The sequence below is a fragment of the Sabethes cyaneus genome, chromosome 2 (assembly GCF_943734655.1).
Source record: "Sabethes cyaneus chromosome 2, idSabCyanKW18_F2, whole genome shotgun sequence".
NCBI classification, from domain to species: domain Eukaryota; kingdom Metazoa; phylum Arthropoda; class Insecta; order Diptera; family Culicidae; genus Sabethes; species Sabethes cyaneus.
The window spans coordinates 176,093,762-176,117,976 of NC_071354.1; the positions used below are offsets into that span (position 1 = coordinate 176,093,762).

Here is a 24,215-nt window from a genome sequence, read left to right on the forward strand (position 1 = left end):
CTAGTCCGAATTTTCTAGTTCTTCGTTCATTGCGTTCCGTATTGATGGTGGTGGCTAGTAAGGCTTGCGATACCAACTCCCTCTCTCGCCGAATAAGCATCAAAGTACGAAAGAGTTCCCCTTCCGTGTAAGCATACGAGCGTGGTTTCCCCGAGGTTGGTTATTCGATCTCCACTAAGGTTGTTCGTATGCTAGCTGGTACCCCAAGAAGATAGGGATAGGACCACTCTAGAGTCTATTGTATGCTTAAAGGTTCGCAAGGCATAGACGGTTTTGTTCCTATCTCTTTGCTGTCTACGAGGCTAGAGTTTCGATTGCGAAAAACTGCCTCCGCTACTGCTGGCTCCCAAACCTAAATCCGCAGATCATCGAACCCACGTGCGTAAAACTAACCTGAATTGCGCACTGTATACATTAACCTCGTCAATTTTATATAGCTTTATATTCTTATTCGAACGAAAAAAAAACTTGAATCAAACCGAAATCAACTATTTGTGCACCCCAAAAGAAAAACAAAAAACAAAAAAAAAACTACCGCACACTTTAATACTGCAATCATGTTTTGTTCACCGCCGAAGCCGCCGAAACCGCCGCCGCTGTTGGAAGCCACTAGAGTAGTTTTGCTTTACTTGTTTTTTTTTTATTACATTGCATTGTTTTTATTTTGTGTCTCTCTTGTGTTGTTATTCTGGCACCTCCCCATCTTGTTCCCAGCCACCCACAAGCCAGCCGCCCCTTCGTTGTTCCGAACCGACCTACCGTGTTTTTGTCATGTGTGTAATTCTTTTATGTTCAACTCGGATTTGCTGTTACTGCTGCTGCTGCTGGTGCTGCCGTAGCCGGTTGCTACTCTGAAGAGCGATTCAGTTTTTCGCGAACCAGCTTTAGCACGAGAGGATCCACCCGGGCTATAAATTATACTTTAGAGCAGTTTTTCTCCCCTCCGGCCACCCTCCGTTGGTTCACCTCCGACAGCAGCCAGGCAGGCAAGCAGGCGAGTGAGGGGCGCGATAAGCGAAAGCCCTGGATATGTGCTGTGCACCGAACTCGGTCAGAGTTGGTCGTCAACCGCACGGCACAGAAGGGCGCGTCCGGGTGGGCATCGCCGAGAAAAAAAAACACAGCATATTTGTTATGTTTATCCAAATTATGGTGGAAACCTCTCACCACCACTTGTCGTCATCGTCGTCGTCGTTGGGTTCAACTGTTGAGAGAGTATTAAAACGTAACTCTTTTTTGATTATTTTAATTTTTTCGCTTTCGCGGGAGTTTCATCAGGAGGAAACATAAAACATATACGTACCTATATACGTACATACAATACAAGTGGGAAGGGACAGGGCATTTGTGAAGGGACTTGAACAAACTTTTTTTCGGAGAATTGTCACCTTTTGGTGTGGTTTGCAGTGGGTGTGTAGAAAGCGGGCGGTGAAGAGAAGGGGTTGAAAACGGTTTATATTTGCGTGGATGATATTTGTTTAACTTTTTGCTTGCCTGGCCAAACTCCTCTGCACGTGTTTGAGCAGCACTGGCTGGTGTGGTGGAAACATTTTGCATACGTGATGTGTGGTTTGAAGGTGCAGCCCAGCATCAGCATCACATTTTTGACTAGACTGAACCTTTTATGTTTTGTTTCTTCGATTGTTGGGTTTCGCGACGGCAGAGGCAGCGGCGGGGGCCGCAGTACGGTTCGTCACCGGGACATTCGGCGGTGTTGTTCACAGCCTGAACGTACATATAAGCGCTGACAGTTCAAGAACCTTGCAGCAGATGCACCAGACCATTACCAAACCGATTTTTTCCATCTCCGTTCCGTCCAAGAGAGTATTAAATGGATGGGACGCTAATCTGTTTAATACTCTCTTCGGGTGCTGAGCGCTGGATGCGCGCAGCAACATCGGCAATCGCAAAGCGTGAAAGCCTTTGCTCTCTGTTGCGCCTACTCGGTGTTTTAGGAGCTTCCGAGGGACCCCCCGGGCAGTCAAAATAATCCCAATATGCATGCATGGTTGCGGTTGTGAGCAGCACTGTACACTCACTCACGTTTTTTGTTTGTTTGTTTGTTTTCCGTTCGCTTCCCGCTCTGTCCTGTGGGACTGAATTCCAATAAAAAATATTCACTGAATTAATTCTATTCTTTCCCCTCTCTTTCTCTTCTTTTCCGCAGACGAAAAAACACAGTCCCGGCCATATCAAGCGTCCGATGAACCCATTCATGGTGTGGAGCCAGATCGAGCGGCGCAAGATCTGCGAGGTGACACCGGATATGCATAACGCGGTTATCTCGAAAAACCTGGGAGCCCGCTGGAAGGGGTTGAGCGATGCCGAAAGACAACCGTTTGTGGACGAAGCAGAACGCTTGAGAAAGCTGCACATGCAGGAGTATCCCACCTATAAGTACCGGCCAAAGAAAAAGCAGGTCAAGGGAACCGGCGGTAGTAAGAGCAGTACTGGGTCATCTCCGGCCGCTTCGTCCTCACCTGCCTCATCCACTTCTTCGCGCGATAGCTGCAGATCGTCGTCCACTACCGGTTCCGGTAAAATCAAATCAGGTCGGCGCAGTGGGAAGGTCAGCAAGAATGACAGCAACAACAACAGCAGTAGCACCGCTCTAAAATCAAAGAAAGCGGTACTCCGAGCGGAGCTGAGGGATACGAACGGAAACATCGAGGAACTTTATTACCATCAACATCAATGCGTCGGCGGGCAGTCGCCCAATTCACCGGAAGGTGCTGCGTTGTACGACGACAGTTCACTGATCTCTCCAGAGCCACCATTTGCCAATTCTGTATTCGAATCTGATAACCATCTTTTCTCCACCAATCTGGACGGCCTTACGGCGGGTGACCATTGCTTCGTTCAGCAGACTTTATTCGAAAACGAGGAAGACAACAAAGCGTTTATGCTAAATCAGGATGACGACTCGAAGAGTTACCTGTTCGCGAACGGGACGATGAGCAACCAGGAACAGAATGGTGCGGGAGCAAGTGCCGCTGGTGGGGCTGGCGGCGGCGGCGGCGGCGGCAATGGGCTCAACAGCGAGGTTGACATCAAGCGGGAAATTTACTTCGAGGAAGACGATCGGTTTCGGATGATGGACGATTCCTGTCTGGACGATGTGCTGAACGGAACGGGTCACCGGGATCAAGTTAGCGCCCAAGTGCACAGTCCTAGTCCAGTTAGTGTGAGCTCCATGGCTGACGTCCCCTACAATGGAATGTTCACGGTGAACAACGTGACCAACAACAGCAATTTGACCGGCAATACCCTGCTTAGCTTTAGTGAACTATCCAGCAGTTGTCAGTCCCATAACCTGCTGCTGCAACAGCACCTCAACACCAACCAGCTAAGCGCACTAACGCTCAACGCATTCACCGCCCAGTTGGCCAACAGCCAACCGCTCCAGCAGAACCCCACGCTCAACGCCATTTCGTCCAACTGCCAATCCTCACCGACCTCCAGCGCTCTGATAGTGAGTAGCTGTGCGAACTCCACCATCAACAGCACCGTGACGACCAACTCGATCGTTGCCGATATGGACTGCAGTCCGGCGACCGCCATCAGCCAGCAGTCCCACATAAACAGCCACAACCTGGTGCAGATAGATTTCACCGACATGGTAGTTCCCGAAGATCTCACCGACATCACCTTCGATCGGCTGGAAACGGCTTCCTCGTCGAGCGGTTCCCATCTGGAGTTTCCCTGCTCGAATGACGTTTCGCGGTTGCTGGATATCAAAATGCCGTACAATTATTAGGAACAACAACAAAGAAGCAGAGAAAGAAGAAAAAAAACACGAAGTTCGGTTATTTGTGAGTGCTGCAGCATAGGGATGCGAAGCGGATGAAGACGGAGTAAGTTTTAAACGTCGATGTAAACCAAAAAATTAAGTGCTTTATTGTGCGAAAGCTAGAGAGAGAGATCGAGTGAGAGTGAGATCGGGTAAGATAAGAGTTCGAGAGTATTAGGAAGCAAGGATGTTTGTAGGTTTGATTCGATGCTGAGAGTAGGCAGAAGCAGCGTAACATAGAACAGAAGAAGAAGAAGAAAAGAAACAAATTTAAACGTGTTGTGATGATCAAACAAAACCAGAATTGAGCAGAAGGTTGGTTGGTTTGTTGTTAAGGAAGAAAGTTAGCTTCTACGTTTGCTGGGTGAAAGGCAAATGTTGGACAGCGCAGCAAGCCTACAGCAGATGCGGTTTTTAATTAATTGGGAAATTAGGAACGCGGGGTGAGTCAATCATCCGAGAAAAAGAAAAACCCGAGAGCCAAAACAAAAGAAAAAAAGAAAAAGATTGTCAATAATTAGCGGGCGAGAGGCAGTTCAATCGGTTTTGATTTTTGCTGACCGTCGAAGGGGGGCCAGTAGCCACGTGGTACAAGATTGAGAGAAAAAAAACATTCATCGTAAAGTTTTTTGATGAAGAAAAATTCGTTTCTCTTGAGGGGGGCGAAGAAATCGGACAGATTCCGAGAACGAGAACCAAAGAAAAACCTTCGCAAAAGTTTCGTAAGTCACCACTTTCCAGCTTTTAATTGATGACTGCAATAAGATGGGTTCCTTCTGGTTCCTTCCCCCGCTGGTTCCGCGGTTAAAGGGAGCTGGAAAAAGTTTTTGCATCCACCAGACCAACCGTTACCGCCTGTTGACTGACTGACTGACTGACTTCGGTGTCCGGTCCGGACCGGTGGTGTTGGAGGGAGGAAAATGGAAAAACCCGGAAGGACGACGACGAATGTTTTGTGCGGTATTTTCCATTAAGTCATTACGCTGATGGTGTCCGCCCCCTTCCATTTGGGGTTTCTTTCGGACAAGTTTATGTGCAGTGGAATTTTAAAATGTCCTGAAATGACAAGCGTACGACGCGACGGTGAGGCAATGCTCCTTCCCGGCAATGCCGAGAAGTGTCACCTCGGCTGCGCAATGTCAAAAGAATGGATAGATTTTGATTGATATTTTTCTGTTTTTTTTTCTTCGCTCGTTTTTACTTCGAAACAATTAGTTTCATTCTTCATCGCCGGCAATCGACACTTCCACGTTCTGCGAGCGAGGAAAATGACGCGCAGAACTTGAATTTGATAAAGATTATTAAAAATTAGTTCCGTCGAGCCGGTGTGTACGGCTCGGTTGTTTTTTCCTGCTGCGGATGATTGTGACTGGAGCAAAACGGACCGTGGAAAAGCATCTGCCGTTGTTTCGATTGAGCTGAAATGAACCGGCAAACAAGATCAATGATCTGGAAAGCCGGAAAATGACAGCCAGCCACCACGGAGAACGTCTGTCCGAGTTAGTCCGAGTCCGCCGACCGAGTGCGAGCGGCGATGTCTGGGCTTGATGAAATTATGATTATTGATCGAACGAATTTCTCTTCCTGCTGCTGTTGGCGCTGCCGTGGCCGCAGAATGGTTGATTTATGTTTCGCGGCATAAACCGTGGATCATTATCTTATTTTACGGCGAACGGTGGCGGCGCGGTTTCGCAGTTCGATGCTTCTGCCTGCGGGTTCTTGCATGGGTACGGGTAAGGGTAAGAAGCAAGTTACCGAGCCTTCAAAATTGTTGCTTTGGCGCAGATTTTTTTTTTTTGAGGTCTGCGGTTATGATTAGAAACTTTCAATTAGATTTTACTGGCGAAACCTTTTTTCTAGGGAATCTAAAGTTGCCACTTATTAAATTATGCCTGTTATGGTTATTTTATGTTGTAAACACACCTACATATAAGTATGTTTATTTTTTTTCGAAAGCTATGAGGTCTTTCAGAACGAACTAAACACAGTCAAAATGTCCTGTAAGATGCACCACAAAATGATCATGAAATTGAATATTACTTCTTACGAAACCTTCAAAACTATTGTTATTCATACCTTTATAATGGTTTGAGCTCCTTCACTCTGCTTTTTAAGAAGAAAAATTGATTAAAAGATCAAATTTCTGTTTCGTGGCTTGATCGTCTTTCGATCCCGACGTGAGAGCTACTTCAGTACCAATACTTCTGTTTAAAAGATCACCATTTGTCGACCAACATTTGAAAGGGGCGGATAAGCCAACTGTCAAACAGAACGAGTGAGAGTTATTTTTTGCTGGAGCAGCATAGGAAAATGAACTCTCACTCGTTCTGTTTGACAGGTGGCTTATCCGCCCCTTTCAAATGTTAGTCGACATTTGTACACAATCGGTTTTCTTTGCTTTGGAGTAAAGCCACGTAACTTTACAACTTTCAACAAATATAAAAATGACATCCCATTTGGAAGTAAACAACCGGACGCAGCCAAAAGTTATTTGAATTCCCAATAAGAATTGTCGATTGGACGTATTTCAACCTTTGGCGTGCTTCTATCCGATGTCGTCCGACGGCGTCACTGGGAGTGCTGAAATAAGTAAAAACTTTAATTTCATTACAAAATAATTGCGAGCTGAATTTTGATTTTCCATTTCGGTGGATTACTTTGATTGAACATCCAATCCCAAGTCACATCACATCCAATACCAGAAAACATCGAAATCTATCCGCTTATCTTAAATTGTGAGGGACTAAGTTTTTATAAACTGCTACTTCAGCGTCGTTCATCCGAACGAGCAAAACCGAATCGGCCTAAGATGGTAAAAATTAGCATACACCAACCAGAGTGTAGCAAGTATGTTCATTGGCGGAAGAAGCTCAATCGTGTTGGTCAAAGGGCAAACAGGCAGCGGCAGAAAGGGGCCCATAAAATACATATGCATAAATTGATTGACCGACTTCGGATGAATTTTCCGAATCTCCTTTTGCTGTTGCTGCGCCTAGCAAACGCAGCTTCCTCGGAACTCCGGTTTTTTTTATTCTCTCACAGTGTTGTCCGCGCACTGTGTGTTCAGAATATTTTCCTAATTCATTACAATATCTGACCCCTCGACGCTCCGGTTTGGCCTCGGATTTGGCAACGCGAAATCAGTTTTTTCCTCCGTTGTTGTTGTTGTTGTTGCTGTTGTTTGGGCAGCATATGAAAATAAATTCAATTTAGCTGAGTTCGATTTGTAGTTCGACCGCTATTGCTCGACTAAGTTCATAAAAACTGATTGGTTTCCTTCCTCCCCACCGGTTTTCAGTTCGATTGTGTTTCGGGTTTTTTTCCTCTCTGCTGTCAATATACACAGCATCAAAATAGTTTCCCTCCGAATTGCGGCTTCTCTTTCTGGCCGTTTGATTGTCATATATTTTTCTGAGTTTTTTTTCCTCTCATTTAAAGTGGATTTTTTTAAATTCACAATGTGAAAAACATACAATCGCAAATGAGTGCAGCAAAAATACGCAACAAACAAACGGATTGACCGCCTACTCGCTGAGCTGACTGTGTTACGCTGTTATCATCGGATTAAAGTCGAAGCCTACGCGCGTTGTTTTTTGGCTCTCGAAAATGAAAATTTACATTTATTAGTTTGCTGGGTGAGATTAGAGGAATACGCAGAGAGAAAACGAAAGAAGAATGAAGATTAAAACAAAACAAAACAAAAACTGTAGATATAACAAATAAGAGAATAAGCTGAATGTGATTTAAGTAAAGGTAAACAAACTCCGATCAAGTCGGAGATTTTGCAAAATTGTTAGTTAAGAACCACACAGACAAACAGGCACACTTTGACAGACAGACAGACTATCACACATACACAAACACACCACACTCGAACACTCACACAAACAGAAGATTGCTGAACTGTAAACCCCTTGTTCGGGGGTGGCACTTGTAGTTGTAAAGTTCTTAATACTTTTTAATCGTATGCGATAAGATGCAAGCAGGAGCAGCAATGTTAAGAGGGAAAGGGTTGGCGAGCGAGCGAGAGAGAGAAACAAAAAGGAAAGCAGAGCTTGGCAAATTTTGCCCGGAAGCAGCAGTGTTAATGCTCGACCATACACGAAAGGGTACCATATTGTGACTAGCGAGTAAATAACTATTATACATATATTATTGTGGTTATAATAATTGTGTAGTAGTGCTATTTGATCTATTATCAATCGACACTAAGATAGGCAGGAGAGCTAAGTGTGAAGTAGAACTGTCCATGTTTTCTTACTTTTGCGCAATCACAAAAAAAAAACAAAGGAACTCTATCTCACTAAATGGATGGAATTCGATTTTGCATAGGCAGACACGCAATGGAAGGAAATTGTACAAGGAAGAAATTCTTTGATCCCAGGTCGTAGCACTTTCGCTCGGTGTAAAAATAAATAAAACGAATCAAACTATTGTGATTTGTAGAAGATCTCTCAAATAATGAAATGAAAACTTGTTTTCTTTTGTCAGCAAACAATATCAGGGAAATGTTTGTTTTTGTTCTCTTTTTTAATAAAAATAATCAAAAGAAGAAAAAATACAGTAAACGAAGAAACACACTCACACAATAGAACAGAAAAGCTCACCAAGCTGTGAGCCATACCGAACAGCATAGATAAATGAATAAAAAAAAACACTGATACTTGTATCCAATTAAAAAGTGTATCAATTAAGGTAAGTAAACCGATTACGCTGGAACACCCGGCGATGTCAGTAGCAATTCAATAGCTTTTCATCAATTATTTGAGTCAATAGCTGAAGCAGTTGGTAGGGCGAATCTGGAAACTCGATTTAAAACAAAATACATAGCAAAACCGACAGAGAAACTATTCAAAAAAAGTGCTCGTTATTTTTGTAACCGAAACGGAAAATACAAACGCTAGTTTAGTATCGTTTTTATTGAGAGGAAGTTTATTTTTGACATAACGCGTTTATTTTCTTACTTTTTCGATAAAATGATAAACACAAACCTCAGGAAATGAACGAAAATTCAAAAACAATTACTAAATAAAACGTTATTGTTAAGCAAACTGATTATACAAAAGATCAAAATGATTTATTTTACTACAAAAACAAAACAGTTCATCGAAGAAGCAAACAAAAAAAAAATTGAAGAAAACCGTGAACTGAAACGACCACAGAACAAACAAACAAACTAACAAAAAAATAAAACAAAAGTGATGCGAAAACATTTTGGGATACCACACCGATCTAGACTAAAAAGTACACTCACCCACACATACACATACACAATAGACATAAAAAGCGGAAAAAACCAAAATCAAACCAAAACATACCAACGAGAAGAGTTCACCACACGCAGGATCAGTTCTTAGATAGTTTTCGATTTTAATTTCCCTTGCGTTTAGTAGACTGACCGTGTAACTAGGAAGGGTTTTGCGTCGGAAAGGGTAATGATTCGATTCGATCGATTGATTAGGGTAGGGTTTTTGCTTTTCGTTCCGTTTCGGCTCTCATTCGGCGGCGCAGTGAACTGTTATTTGAAGTGGACAGTTTCGTGGACTTCTTGATTATGTTTTCTAATTTTATGTAATGGTCCTTCAGTATTACGACATAGCCGGATGAAAACAATTCCTTCAATGCACTTAGTTGTTGGTCCAATTTCTTAGACTCGCCGCCAGATCTCGCACCAGGTAGACTGGTCGTCTTATTCCTACCAGATTTGAAGCAAACGCCACATTTGCAGGGAAATTGTCCAGCATTCTACATTCATCTAGCTTTAGCCACTCTTTGAATATTAAGTTTACCACGGAGTTGTGCGAATTCATGGTTCATTCTCGACCTCCTTACACAACTCTCCTGTACACCAACGAAGACCATTGTGACCATTCGTCTCTTGAAAATTTGGAGCCCTGGAAGGTTCTACTCGAGCATTGTTCACGTTTTAATCCTGTAGAGAAAAACCGGTCTGTTAAGCCTTGTACAGTCTTGTACAGGGTGCACTTTGAACGGTGGCTTAGTCTGTTCGACCGCAATTGCTTGCAGTCCATAGTCCATAGTCATGCCTCAGAATTTCATAGCCAGTGCCATTGTCCGCCGCCATCAGAGACCCTTGGTAGGCCAACTTATCAACTCGAACGCTGTTTGTCGTTACACTACTGCCTAAGCGTGCCTAAGCGGTGTCGATCGACTGCGATGGACGCCGTGGTGAGTTCTGGGTAACTCAGTTCTTTGGCGTGGTCTTCTCCCACGCAGTCTTCTGGGTAGCTAGAGTAACCGGACGGACAATTTTATTAATCGTCAACTAACGTACATGTTTATTATGGGGGGTTGGGGCGAAAAGCTCACAGAGAGCATTAAACCAGCAGTTGTTGAAAGGGATGGAGGTTTATTGATGGGCGGTAGGTTTGATATAGGATCGGATGGGATCGGGATCGATGGTTTCGGCTTGCCATTTTCGACTCTGTTCACATTTGCCTTAGCTCCACTTCCAGCAATCCGGGTCTTAAGATACACTGGTACACAAGTGACCCGTTTTTTTGCGAGAATATCTTAATAACCTCCGCTCCTATTCCATTCTGGTCAGTCGATTTATCGTGTTTGAGCTGCTTGATGTCCTCCATAACCATGCTTATCGTTGAAGCTAGCACCTTTTCCACGACAGTCGCACAAACGAAGTTGCTCTTCACCGCCTAGGCGTCATTTAGGAGTTCATCAAAGTGGTGCTTCCACCTTTCGGTTACTTCACGATTGTCCATGAAGATACATACCATTCTTATCCAGACATAAGGTCTATGTGTGATGCGTTAACATTCTGGTAGACCTTTTGCGTTTCCTAATAATTATACAGCTGTTCCAACTCTGTACACTCGTGCTTCTTCAGACAGTGCTCTCCCTCCCGGAAGATTTGGTTTTACTACGTCGTCTTCTATCTGTGTCGTTCTAATTTCTAACGCATGGTTTTACACATTTACGCTGTCCACGAAGCGTTCTTCTGATACATTTTCGTCATACCACTCGTTCCGCTGATTCCGTTCCATGTGCCCGAGTATGCTCTCTGCAATGCCGTTGATGGCTGTCTTGTTCGTGTTCCAACAGTCATCAACAGAAGCTTCATCCAGCCTGACCTGACTCTTCCATCAGCGCAGCATCGATCGAATGCGCATAGTTTTGTGCCAAATATTAACTATGGAGAGCTTTGGGCGCATCTTAACCATCACCAGGTTAGATCTTTGATAGTTTCTGGCATGATTGGATGCCTGAAAAGGCTCAGTAGCCAATCAAAACGTAATCTCCAGCCAACGTTGCAAATCAAGCGAGAATCCAACGATACCTACTCTCACGCGAATGAGTATGAGAACCATAGCATTCAACACTTACGCCAGTCACGCAAACGTAAGACATGCCGCCGTTGCTGTGTGCAGACATTCTGCTACCTACATACTTGTGAATGCACAGCCTCGTAGCCCACTCGCGAGGCAAACCACTCGTGAGCAACCAGCTGCTCGTGAGGACTAATGGCACATTGGGACACAGATTTTGCATTACTTTTTCTTTTCTTTTTCTGGTCCACCTTCGTTTCTACTCACGGGCAGGAGTGCGGGTGCTCGCGAGTGACCAAAATCAGCAGCTGCATTGACGAGCGAGAGCAACGACCGTGGCTGTTATCAAAATGCACACTTGCAAAAACACGTCGCTGTGTATGAATAAATAAGAGCGAGTGTGCGAAAGAGATGCTTATGCCGGCATGTTCGTTAGATCGAGTACGCGTATGTGAGGAAATTAGACCACACGAGTGTGGGCCTCGCAATACTGCCCGGCAGGCTTATGCCGTGCTCTGAAATTAATCTCAATTCTCAGCGCATTGAGCCCAAAGCGTAGAAGACGAATTGATTTACTCTTCACCTTTGTCGGATATTTCTTTCTTCGACCAAACAGAAGTTTTGTTGTAATGATTTGCTCTGCATCCTAATAACAGACAATTTTGATTTATCTTACTTTTGCTACAAGAGCGTATCAAAATGCATGCTCCCAAGGTCACAGAGCAAATCGTTTGAGGCCGCACAGTTGCTTGTCCGATATTCTCTTTGAGATACGGAGCAAGTGGTCTCTAGTCTTCAATGTATGAAGAAATTAGCTCTGCTTGTAGTTGTGCTCTTTCTGTGCAAGATGAGTTGTTGTAAGAAAAAACAGTGTTTGACACCATGTGGGGGCAGAGCCAACGTTTTAACGGAAAGCGAAAGTAGATTTCTCTATCTCTTTTGAAGAAGATGAGCAAAAACATGCCTGCTCTAGGTGTACCTGTGTAGAGGTTTATAATGGAAGAAGGTATTATGTATGGTTCTGTCTTTAGAGGCGGCAAAGCCGGTAAGGCTTAGGCCCATTTCGGTGGTCAGCTGGTGTGCACTGAATCCTCCAATATTACTTACTTCCTTACTCACTTTTCCGGCGACAATTCGCTTAGCGTAACAGTGCCGAATTAAGGATCCGTTCTCATGTTTGTCGGTGTTGGATAGCCGCTATCCCTCATAACACTAGCTGTTCTAGCATTCTCGTCAACAGCGCTCATCCAACGGGTACGGGATCTACTTCGAAGTCGTCCATCTCTGTCGGGTTTTCTGCAGAATATTGTTGGCCAGCCCACTGTAGCCTACCGTGTTTTAGTCGCCTCACAATATCCGCATCTTTGTATACTCGGTATACTTCGCCGCCAAGAATTGATTGCAGGATCTAACGCTCGGAAACGACAAGAGCTCGTCGGTCGTTCTTTTTCAGCGTCTACCTACACTTCGTGGTCGTAGAGTACCACCGGGAGAATTATCACCTTACAGAGCACAGCTGTAGGCTACGGGACCTCAGTTGGCTACGTAATCCGCAGATGATCGTGTTGGCAGTCGCGATCCGGTCTTTTAAATTCATGGCTCAACATCGTTGTTGAATTGTAAACGAATTCATCGACCAAGTCAAGAGTATCTCCATCCATCACCACTGCAATTCCAACCTCCGATGGGCTACCACATTTCCTACCAGCCACCACATACATTGTATTGGTAGAATTTATGATAAGCCCTAGCCTCGCAGCTTCTTCCTTAAGATGCGTGTATGCCTCTACCAAAGCTTTACGGTTAACACCGATGATATCGATGTCGTCCGCAGACCCCAGGAGCATGCGAGATTGCGTGATGAGGGTACCGCCTTTTTGCACGCCTACCCTTCGAATAGTATCTTCTAATGCAATGTTGAGGCACAAATTTGTTAGACCGTCACTTTGCTTCAAACCATCTAATGTCACAACAGTCCGATGTATCACCCGCTCTTCTGTCACTTGATTTTAAACCATCTTGAATAGGATTAAGGATATCAGCCTAATCAGTATTGTTGGAAAACTAAGTTCAGGCATAATTCGCTGCAGTTCATTTCGGTTAACTGCATCGTACGCTGCCTTGAAGTTTACAAATGGTGGTTTACAGGTTAAAAACCGCACATCTCTCTCCAATCACCAGTTTCTATTTCTCCTCCTAGCTGAGCTGGGTGCTGAAATTGTGATCAACTTCACGTCCTGTTTTGGGCAATGGTTGTATTCACGCGTCACGTCATCATCAGGACTACTGTAATGAGCCTTAACCTGCCAAGCGATGCAGAAATTCAAGGACTGAACCCGTGTCTCGAGCAATCACCTATCAGCATTTCGCACATTACTATGAAAGCTATTCTCAGCTCGTATGTGCTGTGGTAGCTCTGGTATGTTGTATCCCTGAATGTACGTACCATTGAGCTCAACCAGCACACCTCCTGCTGGAGCGCAACGTCATCAAACTTGCGGCTTTCGAATACGTTGGAGAGCGTTCGATTACTCCCTTGGACGTTGAGAGTCGGAAGTGTCACTTCCACTTCAGTTTCCAATACACAGTCCGGTTTTGTCGTGTGGCTCTATTCTGGTGGTTTTGGTCCGAATTTATTTGTTATTCGTTATTTGTCTAATATTTTTTATGGTGGCGGTTTGCTGGGCCGGTGGCACCAACTCGGTTTCGAGTCCCACACTGGTACGAGGACGAAGATTGGTTGCTTCTATGACGATGATGATGATGATGCAGTTTATAATTTGCTTCAAGTTGCTTCTAACAGGAAGAACAGAAGCTCATAAACTCGAAAGAGCCCGCCTTGTCTGTTAGCATTCGACTAACTTTCCATCGGGATTAGTTTCCCGCTCTTTGCCTGGTTACACGCATCTCAGCTGATACCGCATGAAGGTAGTGGTAGAAGTCGATGGATAAGAGGTCAAGAATCACTGTGGGGTGTATTTCATACCTACAAGTACGTGGGACATGGATGGTACACTTTATCCAACCATTTATCAACCTGCTATTCTTTCAAGTTTACCATTGGTCAATATTTCCGGTTAGCTATTGCCACGAATTGATATATTTAACCATTTTCACACTAAATTAAGTTCATGTTGCTTTGTTTACAACTGCGTAGACCGTAGAGTCACCGTTACGCAAACAGACTGGCGGGCGGCGACGCTGATGTTGGCGTTCAAAGTAGTCAGGTAAAGGTAGTCGATTTCATTGTTGACAGCTACTTTGAACTTCAAGGCACGTTTCTGGTTTAACAAACCAGTAGTCATATATTCGAATCTCTACGAAAACTCTATATTAATTTCCACTTAAAAGATGGGGTAAAAAGGTGAAAATAATCCTAAAATGTTCACCAACATTACGAAACAGTTCGATCGACGAAACTCTTCCTTTTTAACCACTACTGTGCCGCCGCGGAACTGGAAGCGTCCTTTGGTGTCCTTCCATGATTTGGTCTGAACCATTTGACTGTCGAATTTCGAGGTTGTGAGAGCACGCTCGTCATTGTTACTGAGCCGAGCCGTGTCTTCCCTGGGTTTCGTAACTTCGCAAGTGTTCGGCCGAAGATGTAACGCGCTTAAGTTACCTCTATTGCTTCTTTTTCTTCGGGTTAACCCATTCGATGGTAGAAACAATAAAAAAATAAGGATGTGAGGTTATTGGATTTTGGCCCTGTTGACTTTACCAGTAGTCTAGTTAGTTAGTTGAAAACAATTTGATCGGTTCGATACACACTCCATAGTTGTCGAGTAAACAAACAAATGTAAGCAACTTTTTATTCGTGTTTGTGTTAGACTTAGTAGACACCTAATCAACGTATCGTGTAAAAAATTGGCCGACTACACACTAAGTATAGATTATCGATCATAATTATATCAGCCAAGGGATGCAGCTGAAACACATTGATTGGTTTTACTGGTGCGTTGAACAAATCGCGCCGAACCGAAAAAGGAAACTAATGTTAAGACTGATATCTCGGAAAGTTGTTAGCTAACGATGAATTAACAGTTACGAAAATAAGTAGAAAAAAACAAACACGTAATTCTTCGGTTGTCACTCTGCTAAAGTAGCTGCCTATTATAACTGTGCTCTGATCGTCACCAATATTGTTACACAGATTTTTCTTATTCTCTGCATTGTTGTTGTAACTATACCGACAGATAACCTCACACACAGGCACACACTTACATCACACTCATACAGACATCAAAGTACATGCACAATAACTCTTCGGCGAACTTAATTTGACAATCAGATGCTGTTTCCCTTAGCTGGATTTGCCGACTTTTGGTTTAAGTTGGTGCAGGTGTCCTCACCCGATTGTTATTCAAAACTTAATTCTACAATAAAAAAATGACCCTGTTTCCTGTTAGCAACATATCTCGAGAAAAGAATAACAAAAAAAAACGAAAATTAATACACACGTAGCAAGCAAGTCAAAACCAAGCCAAACTCTCCCTCAGAAATCATGTGCCCTTTTTCGCCGCCCTACTGCCATCCTCGGAGCAAAAGCCGCGCCAGGATGAGACAATTTCCAACTAACCGTAAACTGCGTAAAACAAATATCAAGCAAATGCATTTTTACCCCCTCTGATAGCACTTTTTCTGCGGGTCGATCTCATTTTATACTAAAGTTTTGTTTGCTCCTGAATATGCTTTTCTGACGATGCTGAAATTCGGCTGCTTGCATGCACGAACCGACCCTCGGGATGTGGGAAAAGAAGTTCGAAACGTCGGCCGCACTCACTGGGTGCTCGACTTCGACCGGATTGATTGTGCCGAACGCCGTGTTTCAATTCACTGCTATCGGGAAGTTCATACATTCATTCACGGAACTCACACAGCAAAGAAAAAGTAATACTAAAAAGATCCATTGCAGAAGCATCGAGCAAACGCAAATTATTAGTAGTTAAAATAGTAGCGAAACTAAATGTAATTTGTAATAATCAACTAACAGATGTGAAAAATCAGAAGAAAAAAAACTAAATAAACAAAATATTCAGGTATCTATGCAGGCTGTGAAATAGTCTATTCTTTATTTTTTACATTAATTACATAGTATTGTATAGTTTTTTTTCTCTACGTAATACGAACGTTCTTTTAGTTTATTGCGAAAATGAAAAGCTTTCGTTTAGTGTCTTGCGATTGGTTTATCGTTTCATGTTTTTACTTTACTGTAAAAAAAGAAACGGTACGGAAATCGCAAAATAAAATAAAACAAACATTTGTTCAAAACCGTATTGACAAACTGCCAAACTATGCATTTTTCCTTCTACTAAAACAAAAACAACAACAACAACAAAAACGGAAAGTGCGTTTTAAAACCTGTTGGCTTTGGTTGGTTTTATGTTGGAATTACCCGTTTCGGCATAATCGATTGATTGTTTTCTTCTAGAGCATCAGAACAGAATCAATAAACGTTACATAACCACTCGCCGCGAGCGTAAACAAATGGAAGATCAAGTTTTAGCAAATTTTGCATAAAAATAAGAGGAGAAAAAAGAAAATAAGAAACTATCAAATTTTAATTTCACTTCATATATAGACATTGCGAGAAAATCTGTTTTTCTCCCCCTCCATTATTGTACTAAAAAAACTAAGAAACAAACAAACAAATAAAAACATCAAAGGAATCAGCCGCTTTAAATGTGTAGAGAAACGTTTTTTTCTATATAAACATTTGAAAACTAAAACAAAAATAAGAAAATAAGCTAAAACAAACCTACAACCTACCAATCTTAGAGGAAGTGTAATCGAGTAGGAAGCAAACTTCTAAAGAAAACCGAACGGGCGGAGTTCTGTGAACTACTTGAACCTATACACGCGTACACACGGACACAGTGGGCAACAGTGGTAACAAATTGACAAGAAACTCAAGAATATTTATTGAGCAAGGAATAAAAACAAAACAAATTACTAAATGTCTATTTATATATTTACAATCCTCAACGCCACTCGTACGTTGAAAGTTCAAAGCAAAAAAAAAAGTAAAACTTATAATCGAAGCGTGGATCAGAACGATTGAAAAACTACCAAAATGTCGGTTAGGCGTTCAAAAAGTAGAGCTAGAAAACAAAATAAAAAACGGAGACAACCAGGAAAGTCGAAAGGGAACGAAAATCAATCACAAGTGGGATTAGACTTGTTATAATTACTATTTATATTTACACTCACTCACTCACTCACTTACTCACTCACAGCAGCGTAGCGTTAAACTCAACTGAACTATAGAGTGGTGAAGTGAATCGAACGAAAGCAAACAAAAAAAAATCGTGAGACTCCGGACATTGGGAGGGCAGCGCGAACTTTCTTTGTCACATTTGTAAACACCGTGCGTGTTGTAGCTCCAGTTTGACGCTGGTCGGTGGCAGCGTTAACGCAGCAAGGCCTTACCTTTTCCCTTCCATTACATTGGCATTTAGTAACGTCGTCGACTCGAATGAGAGGTTTCAACAAAGCTGATCAAAATTGTAATTGAACTGTTAGCGCGCCAGGGCCTGCTGCCATTTTCGTTCACGCTGCAATTGACAGCAAATTTTTTCTATGGAGACATGCAGATTACGGTCTCAGCAAGTTTAGCTCGTGGTAGTGGGGTGACAGTTCGTTCTGTAATGGTCCCTTCCTCCGCCAGGGTTCGGGATTGCGAGTGCGCAATTTGTTGTTTTTGATATTTAGCGTGTATTGGAGAGAGACCAAGAAGCGTCCGAATCATTTTCAGAGCTAATAGAACACTAGAGTGTAAATGTAATACCAATCAGCTTTGACTGACGTTGACGGTTTGACAGCTGTCAGTTTGCTGTCTGACGTAGCCGGATCCTACGCAAAGCATCAACTATATAAGGCAAATAAAGATACCAAGATTTGTAATATTCTGTACATTTATGATCATAACTGGTAGGGAGTTTTGTAAATTTCTGTGTAAATATTATAATTATGAATTCTATTATATATGAAGTAACATTAGAGACAAAAAAAGTGGAGTTAAGTATCGTAACTAAGAGAACATTAGAAGATTTTTGAGCGAAATGCAGGCGGAGTCAAGAGAACGGAAACAACGATTTTCATTTGCTAGATTTTTACGTTTGTCACGAAAAAAGTTGACAATGGAAACATCCAAACAACTGATACCGACCAAAAAAAAAAGAATACAAACGATGGATTGAGCTAAACAAAGCAGATGTTAGGCTTTTAAAACAATTGATTCTAGGTTTTTATACTATTGACTAACCACTACAATCCTAAGTTTGATATAAGTAATGGATTTTACTTTCTACCCGTTGGTTGTTGGGACATTATTCGGAATGATCCCTGCACATTTTAAACTCATGATTTCCGTTTTTCCGTTAGTTGATCAATTTTCCTTCCGAGCAAGTCGCACGTCAACAAGCTCCGAACGAAGCTTGAGCAACTCCAATTATCGAGCTGTTCATTGTTCGACCAATAAATTGTTATCAAAAAAAAAATTATCGTGCATCCAATTCAACACAAACGAAACGGAAAATTTTGACAAGCAATATTCAACAACATGAAAGATAAAAACACGTGAAAACAAATTGCAATTATTTCTTCTCTCCGGAAAACACAGCCGCTACAAAAGTGAAAGAAATTCTATGAAAACGAAAAGAAAAAACAATACAATTACGAGGGAACACGAGGGAGTGAAGAGAAAAAATTAAATTTAACAAAACAAAAAAAAAAAAAAACAAACTAAAGAGCATAGGAAACTGATTCACCGAATCAACCGAGTTGTTGAAGTTTTTGACATGCAAACCAAAAAGTGTCTGTTTCTTTTCTGTTTTAGGAAAAAAAAGGAAGCAAACCGAAACGAAACAATCCAGTAGGAAGTTAGCGACTTGTTTTGGGCGCGAAACGGAGGAGTTGTTTGAGTTTGAGATCTGCCGAGAATTTAGTTAGTGCGTAAAGTTCTGTATAGTTTGCTCGTTTTTGTTTTTTTTTCTTTGATACCAACTATCTAATGTAGTAGAGATTGATCTGAAATCGAGCGAGCAGGTGTCAATGATGATTTCGAAGTCCTTGCTCGCGGTCTTTTTTTACCGCCACCCGATTCTCTTTGAAAAAACAAAACACACACACACAAGGAGACGGGTAGGTGAGAGAGGCGGATAGATTACTGACTAACTAATAACTTGTTGTTAATTAGAAACCAATCAGCGTACCCACCAACCCTAATGAGAGGTGGGGCTCAGGTTATTAACGAAAAAGCACGAATAATGATGAGTGAAGAATCGTTTCCAACAAACAAACAAATAAAAAAAACAAAAAGAAAACGAAGACGAAAAGCAAGCACGAAAATCGACGAAGCAACCAACTGCAAGCAACTAAGCATGAAAAGCTCTAACAACATGAAGCAAAAATTGATGCGAAGAACAATGAGTTATCTTTCTGTGTAATCCATTACTATTATAATTATCAATACAATTAGTTATGATTAGTGATTATCGATTTATTATTACGATTATTAAATATTATTACTTATTATATATATTATTGATTATATTAAATATATGAACAGTGAAAAAATTTTACATTTGAAAATACTTGTTTCATTTTAATGAAATTAAGCTTCTTACGCAGTGCTTAAGAAAGTACGCAGCAACAGATGACCGTTCCTCCTAGTCTTGTTCTGTTTTGTCTACTCCGCTTTGACTGTCAATTTTGGGTTGCAAAAGTCGTAAACAAATTTGCTTAACTCTAGTACAAACACGTAAGTAATGATAGATTTCTAAAAAATAATGTAAAGTGCAGTTTCAATCGAAATTAGTAAGTATTTTCAAACGACTAGTGTGAATATGGCTGAACTTTATGGTGAGGAAGTCATATGGTTTGAGTTCAGAAGGGATGGATACCCAATCATTTTAGTAAATTTTCCAATCACTACTTAATAATCTAAAAAACTTGATAATAATAAAAATTGGCATAAAAGATTTAAACTATACTGAACAAGGCGTCTCCATCGCTTTAAATGAAAAAGTGGACGCCTGGTTGTTTTAAAAGTTGCTGTATTATTAAACAATAGGAAGGATCAGAAATCGTGATCTCTTGGTTTCACAATTTTGTAGAAAATACGAAAAAACAAACGACAAGTACTATGAATTCTATTTTAGTACAGTTTCTCTACTACCACTTTAACGCAAATTTTGGAATTTAATTCAATCAATCTTCACAATGTAGACTGAGCAGACTGATTTTTGAAAAATAAATGACAGTTTCGTTCTTTGATGTCATTTCCAAAATGGAAGATTTTCATCGAAGAGCTGGAAACCCATCACAATAAGGATGCTGAACCGCTGGGTGCTACAGGGCTGTTCAATTATGCAATGTCTTCACTTCTTACTTGTTGCCGATTATCGAATTCAACATTTTGATCGAAATCGATTCAACATTTTGGCACTAATCAAACTAAACTAAACATCATCATCAACAAAGAAAACTATCGATTCTGAGGTGCGCGCTATTCGAAAATTGAAAATAATGAAGCATTGTCTTATAAGAAATTCTGGCTGCGAGGTTGGTCAGAATAACCATTCCTAATTTTTAATTATCTTCGAACGTTCCTTACTTCGAGTTCACGAATCAACCATAAAAGACTGTTCCTAGTGCCGGTGGGGTTGTTGAAGAGGACTATTTTCGTCGCACTGTCGTCCGGCATCCTTACGACGTGTTCGGCCCACCGTAGCCTGCTAACTTTCGCTAGATGTACGTTGGGAGTCCCCCCAAGCAGTGCCTGTAGCTCGTGATTCATACGCCTCCGCCACTCTCCGCTTTCAGTTTGTACTCCGCAAAATATCGTCCGCAGCACTTTCCGCTCAAACACGGCAAGGGCGCGTACACAGAACAGAAGTGGAAGTTAAAATCAAAACTCGTAACTCTAACCTTTTACAGATACTAGCGAACCTGGCGGTGGAAAGTGGCTTTTTACACGGAAAATTTACTATACTGTTTTCCAAATTTAGACTAGCTTTGGGTCAGGCAAAGTTGCCAGAACTATTCTATGGAATTCCTGTACGGAAATGGCAAAAAGGTGTTAATAATCTTTATGCTCACGCGACCAAACCAACAAAAACTCAATCATACATGTATCAATTTAGTTATATAGAAGTGAAGAATTTTCTAGAAATCTCAAAAACAGTGCATTGGTAACAATAATTTACATTCGTCTAACATAAAACTTCACTTTTCGGGCGAGAAACAGATGACGCCGCTACAAAAGTTAAGTTTGCTGCTGCGGAAATATCGTATTAAATGTTTTTTTACACGCACACTAGCCGCGCACTAGCATAAAAGTGATCCAGTGATCCAGATGTGTTGGCCTCACCTATTTTGTTCGAAAACGTCAAAGTTGCCACCGTGTGATCAAAACACCCCATCGACATCTCTATATCGAGCTGCAGTAAACGTCAGCGACAGCATGTCCGGGGCTCAAAATTTGACAGCGGGCCCAAATCAGACTGCTGGCAGTTGAGTGAAACGCAGTGCTGAATTGCTATCTCATTTTCGCACACACGAGATATTGGCGGCGAGAACATGGTTGTCTGCCATGGGCTTGGATCAAAACTAGCATAGGTGTTTTTTCATCTCTCAAACATGCTAATGTAGTTGCCGCTAACCGCAGGTGATCAATAATAAAAGTCAAAATCTATACCTACGCGACTTTTGATTTTACTCCTATTTTATACGTTGCACCGGTTACGCATGTCGTTGGAAGTTTAGCATAGAGATTGCTGACAAGAATATTACGCACACATCGCCGCGTATACGTATACGCGATTTGTTTGCATCTGGAGTTTTTTTTTCATTGCGAAGTGTTTCCCGATGCATACAAACCACCAATACAGTCGCACATCAACAATTCTTATATTGCAAATTGCATTAAAAACGTGAAATGCAAAAATCTTGTAAACAGTTTGCAAGTAAAATTCCAGCGGCGAGCTGTCAAATATTTATGTCAACTTATTGCGAGTGTCAATCCCAATAAATTGACATATGTAATTGACAGCTCGTTGCGGGGCTTTTACTTGCAACATGTCTGCAAGTTTCTTGCATTTCACGTTTTTGATGCAATTCGCAATATAAAATTTGTTTAAGATCACAAGCCGCATGTTGATTTCGATTCTCGTCTCGATGATACATTTTGAAAATTCATAACACTTTTCTTTCTGGCATCCTTGCCAACTCGTCTAAATGCTCCAGTCTCGCCACTAGGGACTGGTGAGGCTGTCAAATTCTACATATTGTCCGTATAGAATTTATCAGTTTTGGTCTTGCTCCCACTTGCTGGTTGGAAGTATTAAACAGGAAGCAATTAAACACTGTATTTTTATTACAATTTTACTATTATTAGCTGTTGTCTCCGTTATGAAATTCAACTAGTCGAACCAACTGAATCTGTCAGTTCGCTCAGTGAAACCAAAACAAAAACAAAAGTTGGGTATTTTAATCCCCCTGTGTCTAGTCTAATCTGCCTGGACAGTGGGTAAAGTGATGAAATATGTAGTTATGAATTCTTTTTTTTACGATATTCCTAATTTAAAAAGTTTTTGTATAGTTATCTTCTGTAAGTTATTTCAATTTATTGCTTCTTATAAATTCAAATGATTTGCTCCAGTTGTACAATGCATGTCGTTTGACTCCCCAATTAATTTGTATTATCGGTCCATCTAAACGAAAGCATCATCAAAAAGTACCCAAATTTTGAGCTTGCTCTTTTTCATCCATTTTCAATCCGAACTTTGTTTTCTTTGCCTCGCTTGAAAGGTATGACCCAAAACTGACACCCAAGGTAAATTTCGGAGTATTTTGTACTAATGGCCGCTTCTGCGTCGGCTCCGGAACATCAACCACCTGTCTCCGGGGACATTTTTGTATTTTGAGATAATTCATTTTGCGGCACATCAAATCACATCGGCTTAGCAAAATAACACTAATGGAACTTCCCGGTACTTGTGCAGACAGACAGACTTCGCAGCCGGTTATTAGAGTACATGATAATTACGGGGCTAGTGCAACGATCCTACTGACTCTATAGCAGCACCTCCTAGCCGAGATTCGAATATACGACGACTGGCTTGTTAGGTTAGCATCTTACCCCGAAGCAAACTGAGTGGATTATGATTCAGCACATATGGGATTATTCGGGACAAAAATGTGTAATACCTTAGAAGCTACACTCAAAATAATCCGCACATAACTAATGGAAAATTTCCATATGAAAATCCTTATGATTATTATGTGCCACATATAAACACAATCCGCCCAGAAATGCACATGAAAATTATATGCATATGAATAGTATGTGCAAATTTTAAAGGTAAATTTTAAAAACACATAAATGGTAACTGTTTGGCACATAAAGTTCATTTACTGGGCACATGGAAAAAATCTATGTGTGAAACACATAGAAATACGAAAAGTTTTCGCAGTGTATGATACCAGATATGCCTTCAACACATAAGATGGTTTTTATTCCAATGGTAATGGTTGCTTCTAAAACGCATTATTAGTTTGATATATGTATTGTAGTTTTCAGTGCCATAGGATTTTGTTTTAAACCGCCCCAATATAACCAGAACTACCCCGTTAACCGGTTCATTATAAGTTAAATCGCTTATATACTCTAAAATCATCAATTGAACCCAAACCCGGTTACTGAAGTGGCTAATTGGTTCCAAAATGTCTCCATTGTACTTCCATCAATGTCTTTTGATCAAAGCGATATGATTTGATGTGCCTCATGATGCACTATCCCAAAATCCAAAGAATTCCCCTGAACCAGGTACCGGATGTTCCAGATCCGATAGTGATGTGGTCATTTGCTTTCAAAATGTCTTTATTATACTTTCAATAGTCTCATTTTATCAAGATGATGTGATTTGATGTGCCGTAAGATGAATTATCCTAAAATTTAAACAATGTGTCGCGAATCAGGTACCAGATGTTTTTCCGGTGAAGTGGCCATGTTGGTCCAAAATATCTTCATTACTTCTATTAGTCTTATTTCATCAAGCTGATGTGATTAGAGGTTTGCGGTACATCAATTGATGCTTGCGGCAATGAATTATTTCAAA

At 41.4% G+C, this 24,215-nt stretch overlaps 1 protein-coding gene across 1 annotated transcript in view; it reads left to right on the forward strand.

The window, feature by feature from the left end:
* Positions 1-6,062, forward strand: part of LOC128738852 (uncharacterized protein DDB_G0283357-like) — a 322,745-nt gene extending 316,683 nt beyond the window's left edge. The window contains exon 2 of the mRNA XM_053834296.1: positions 2,168-6,062. Within this exon, the coding sequence (XP_053690271.1) occupies positions 2,168-3,757 (1,590 nt within the window). The 3' untranslated portion in view covers positions 3,758-6,062. The remainder of the gene's footprint in view (positions 1-2,167) is intronic.
* The last annotated feature ends 18,153 nt before the right edge of the window (positions 6,063-24,215 follow it).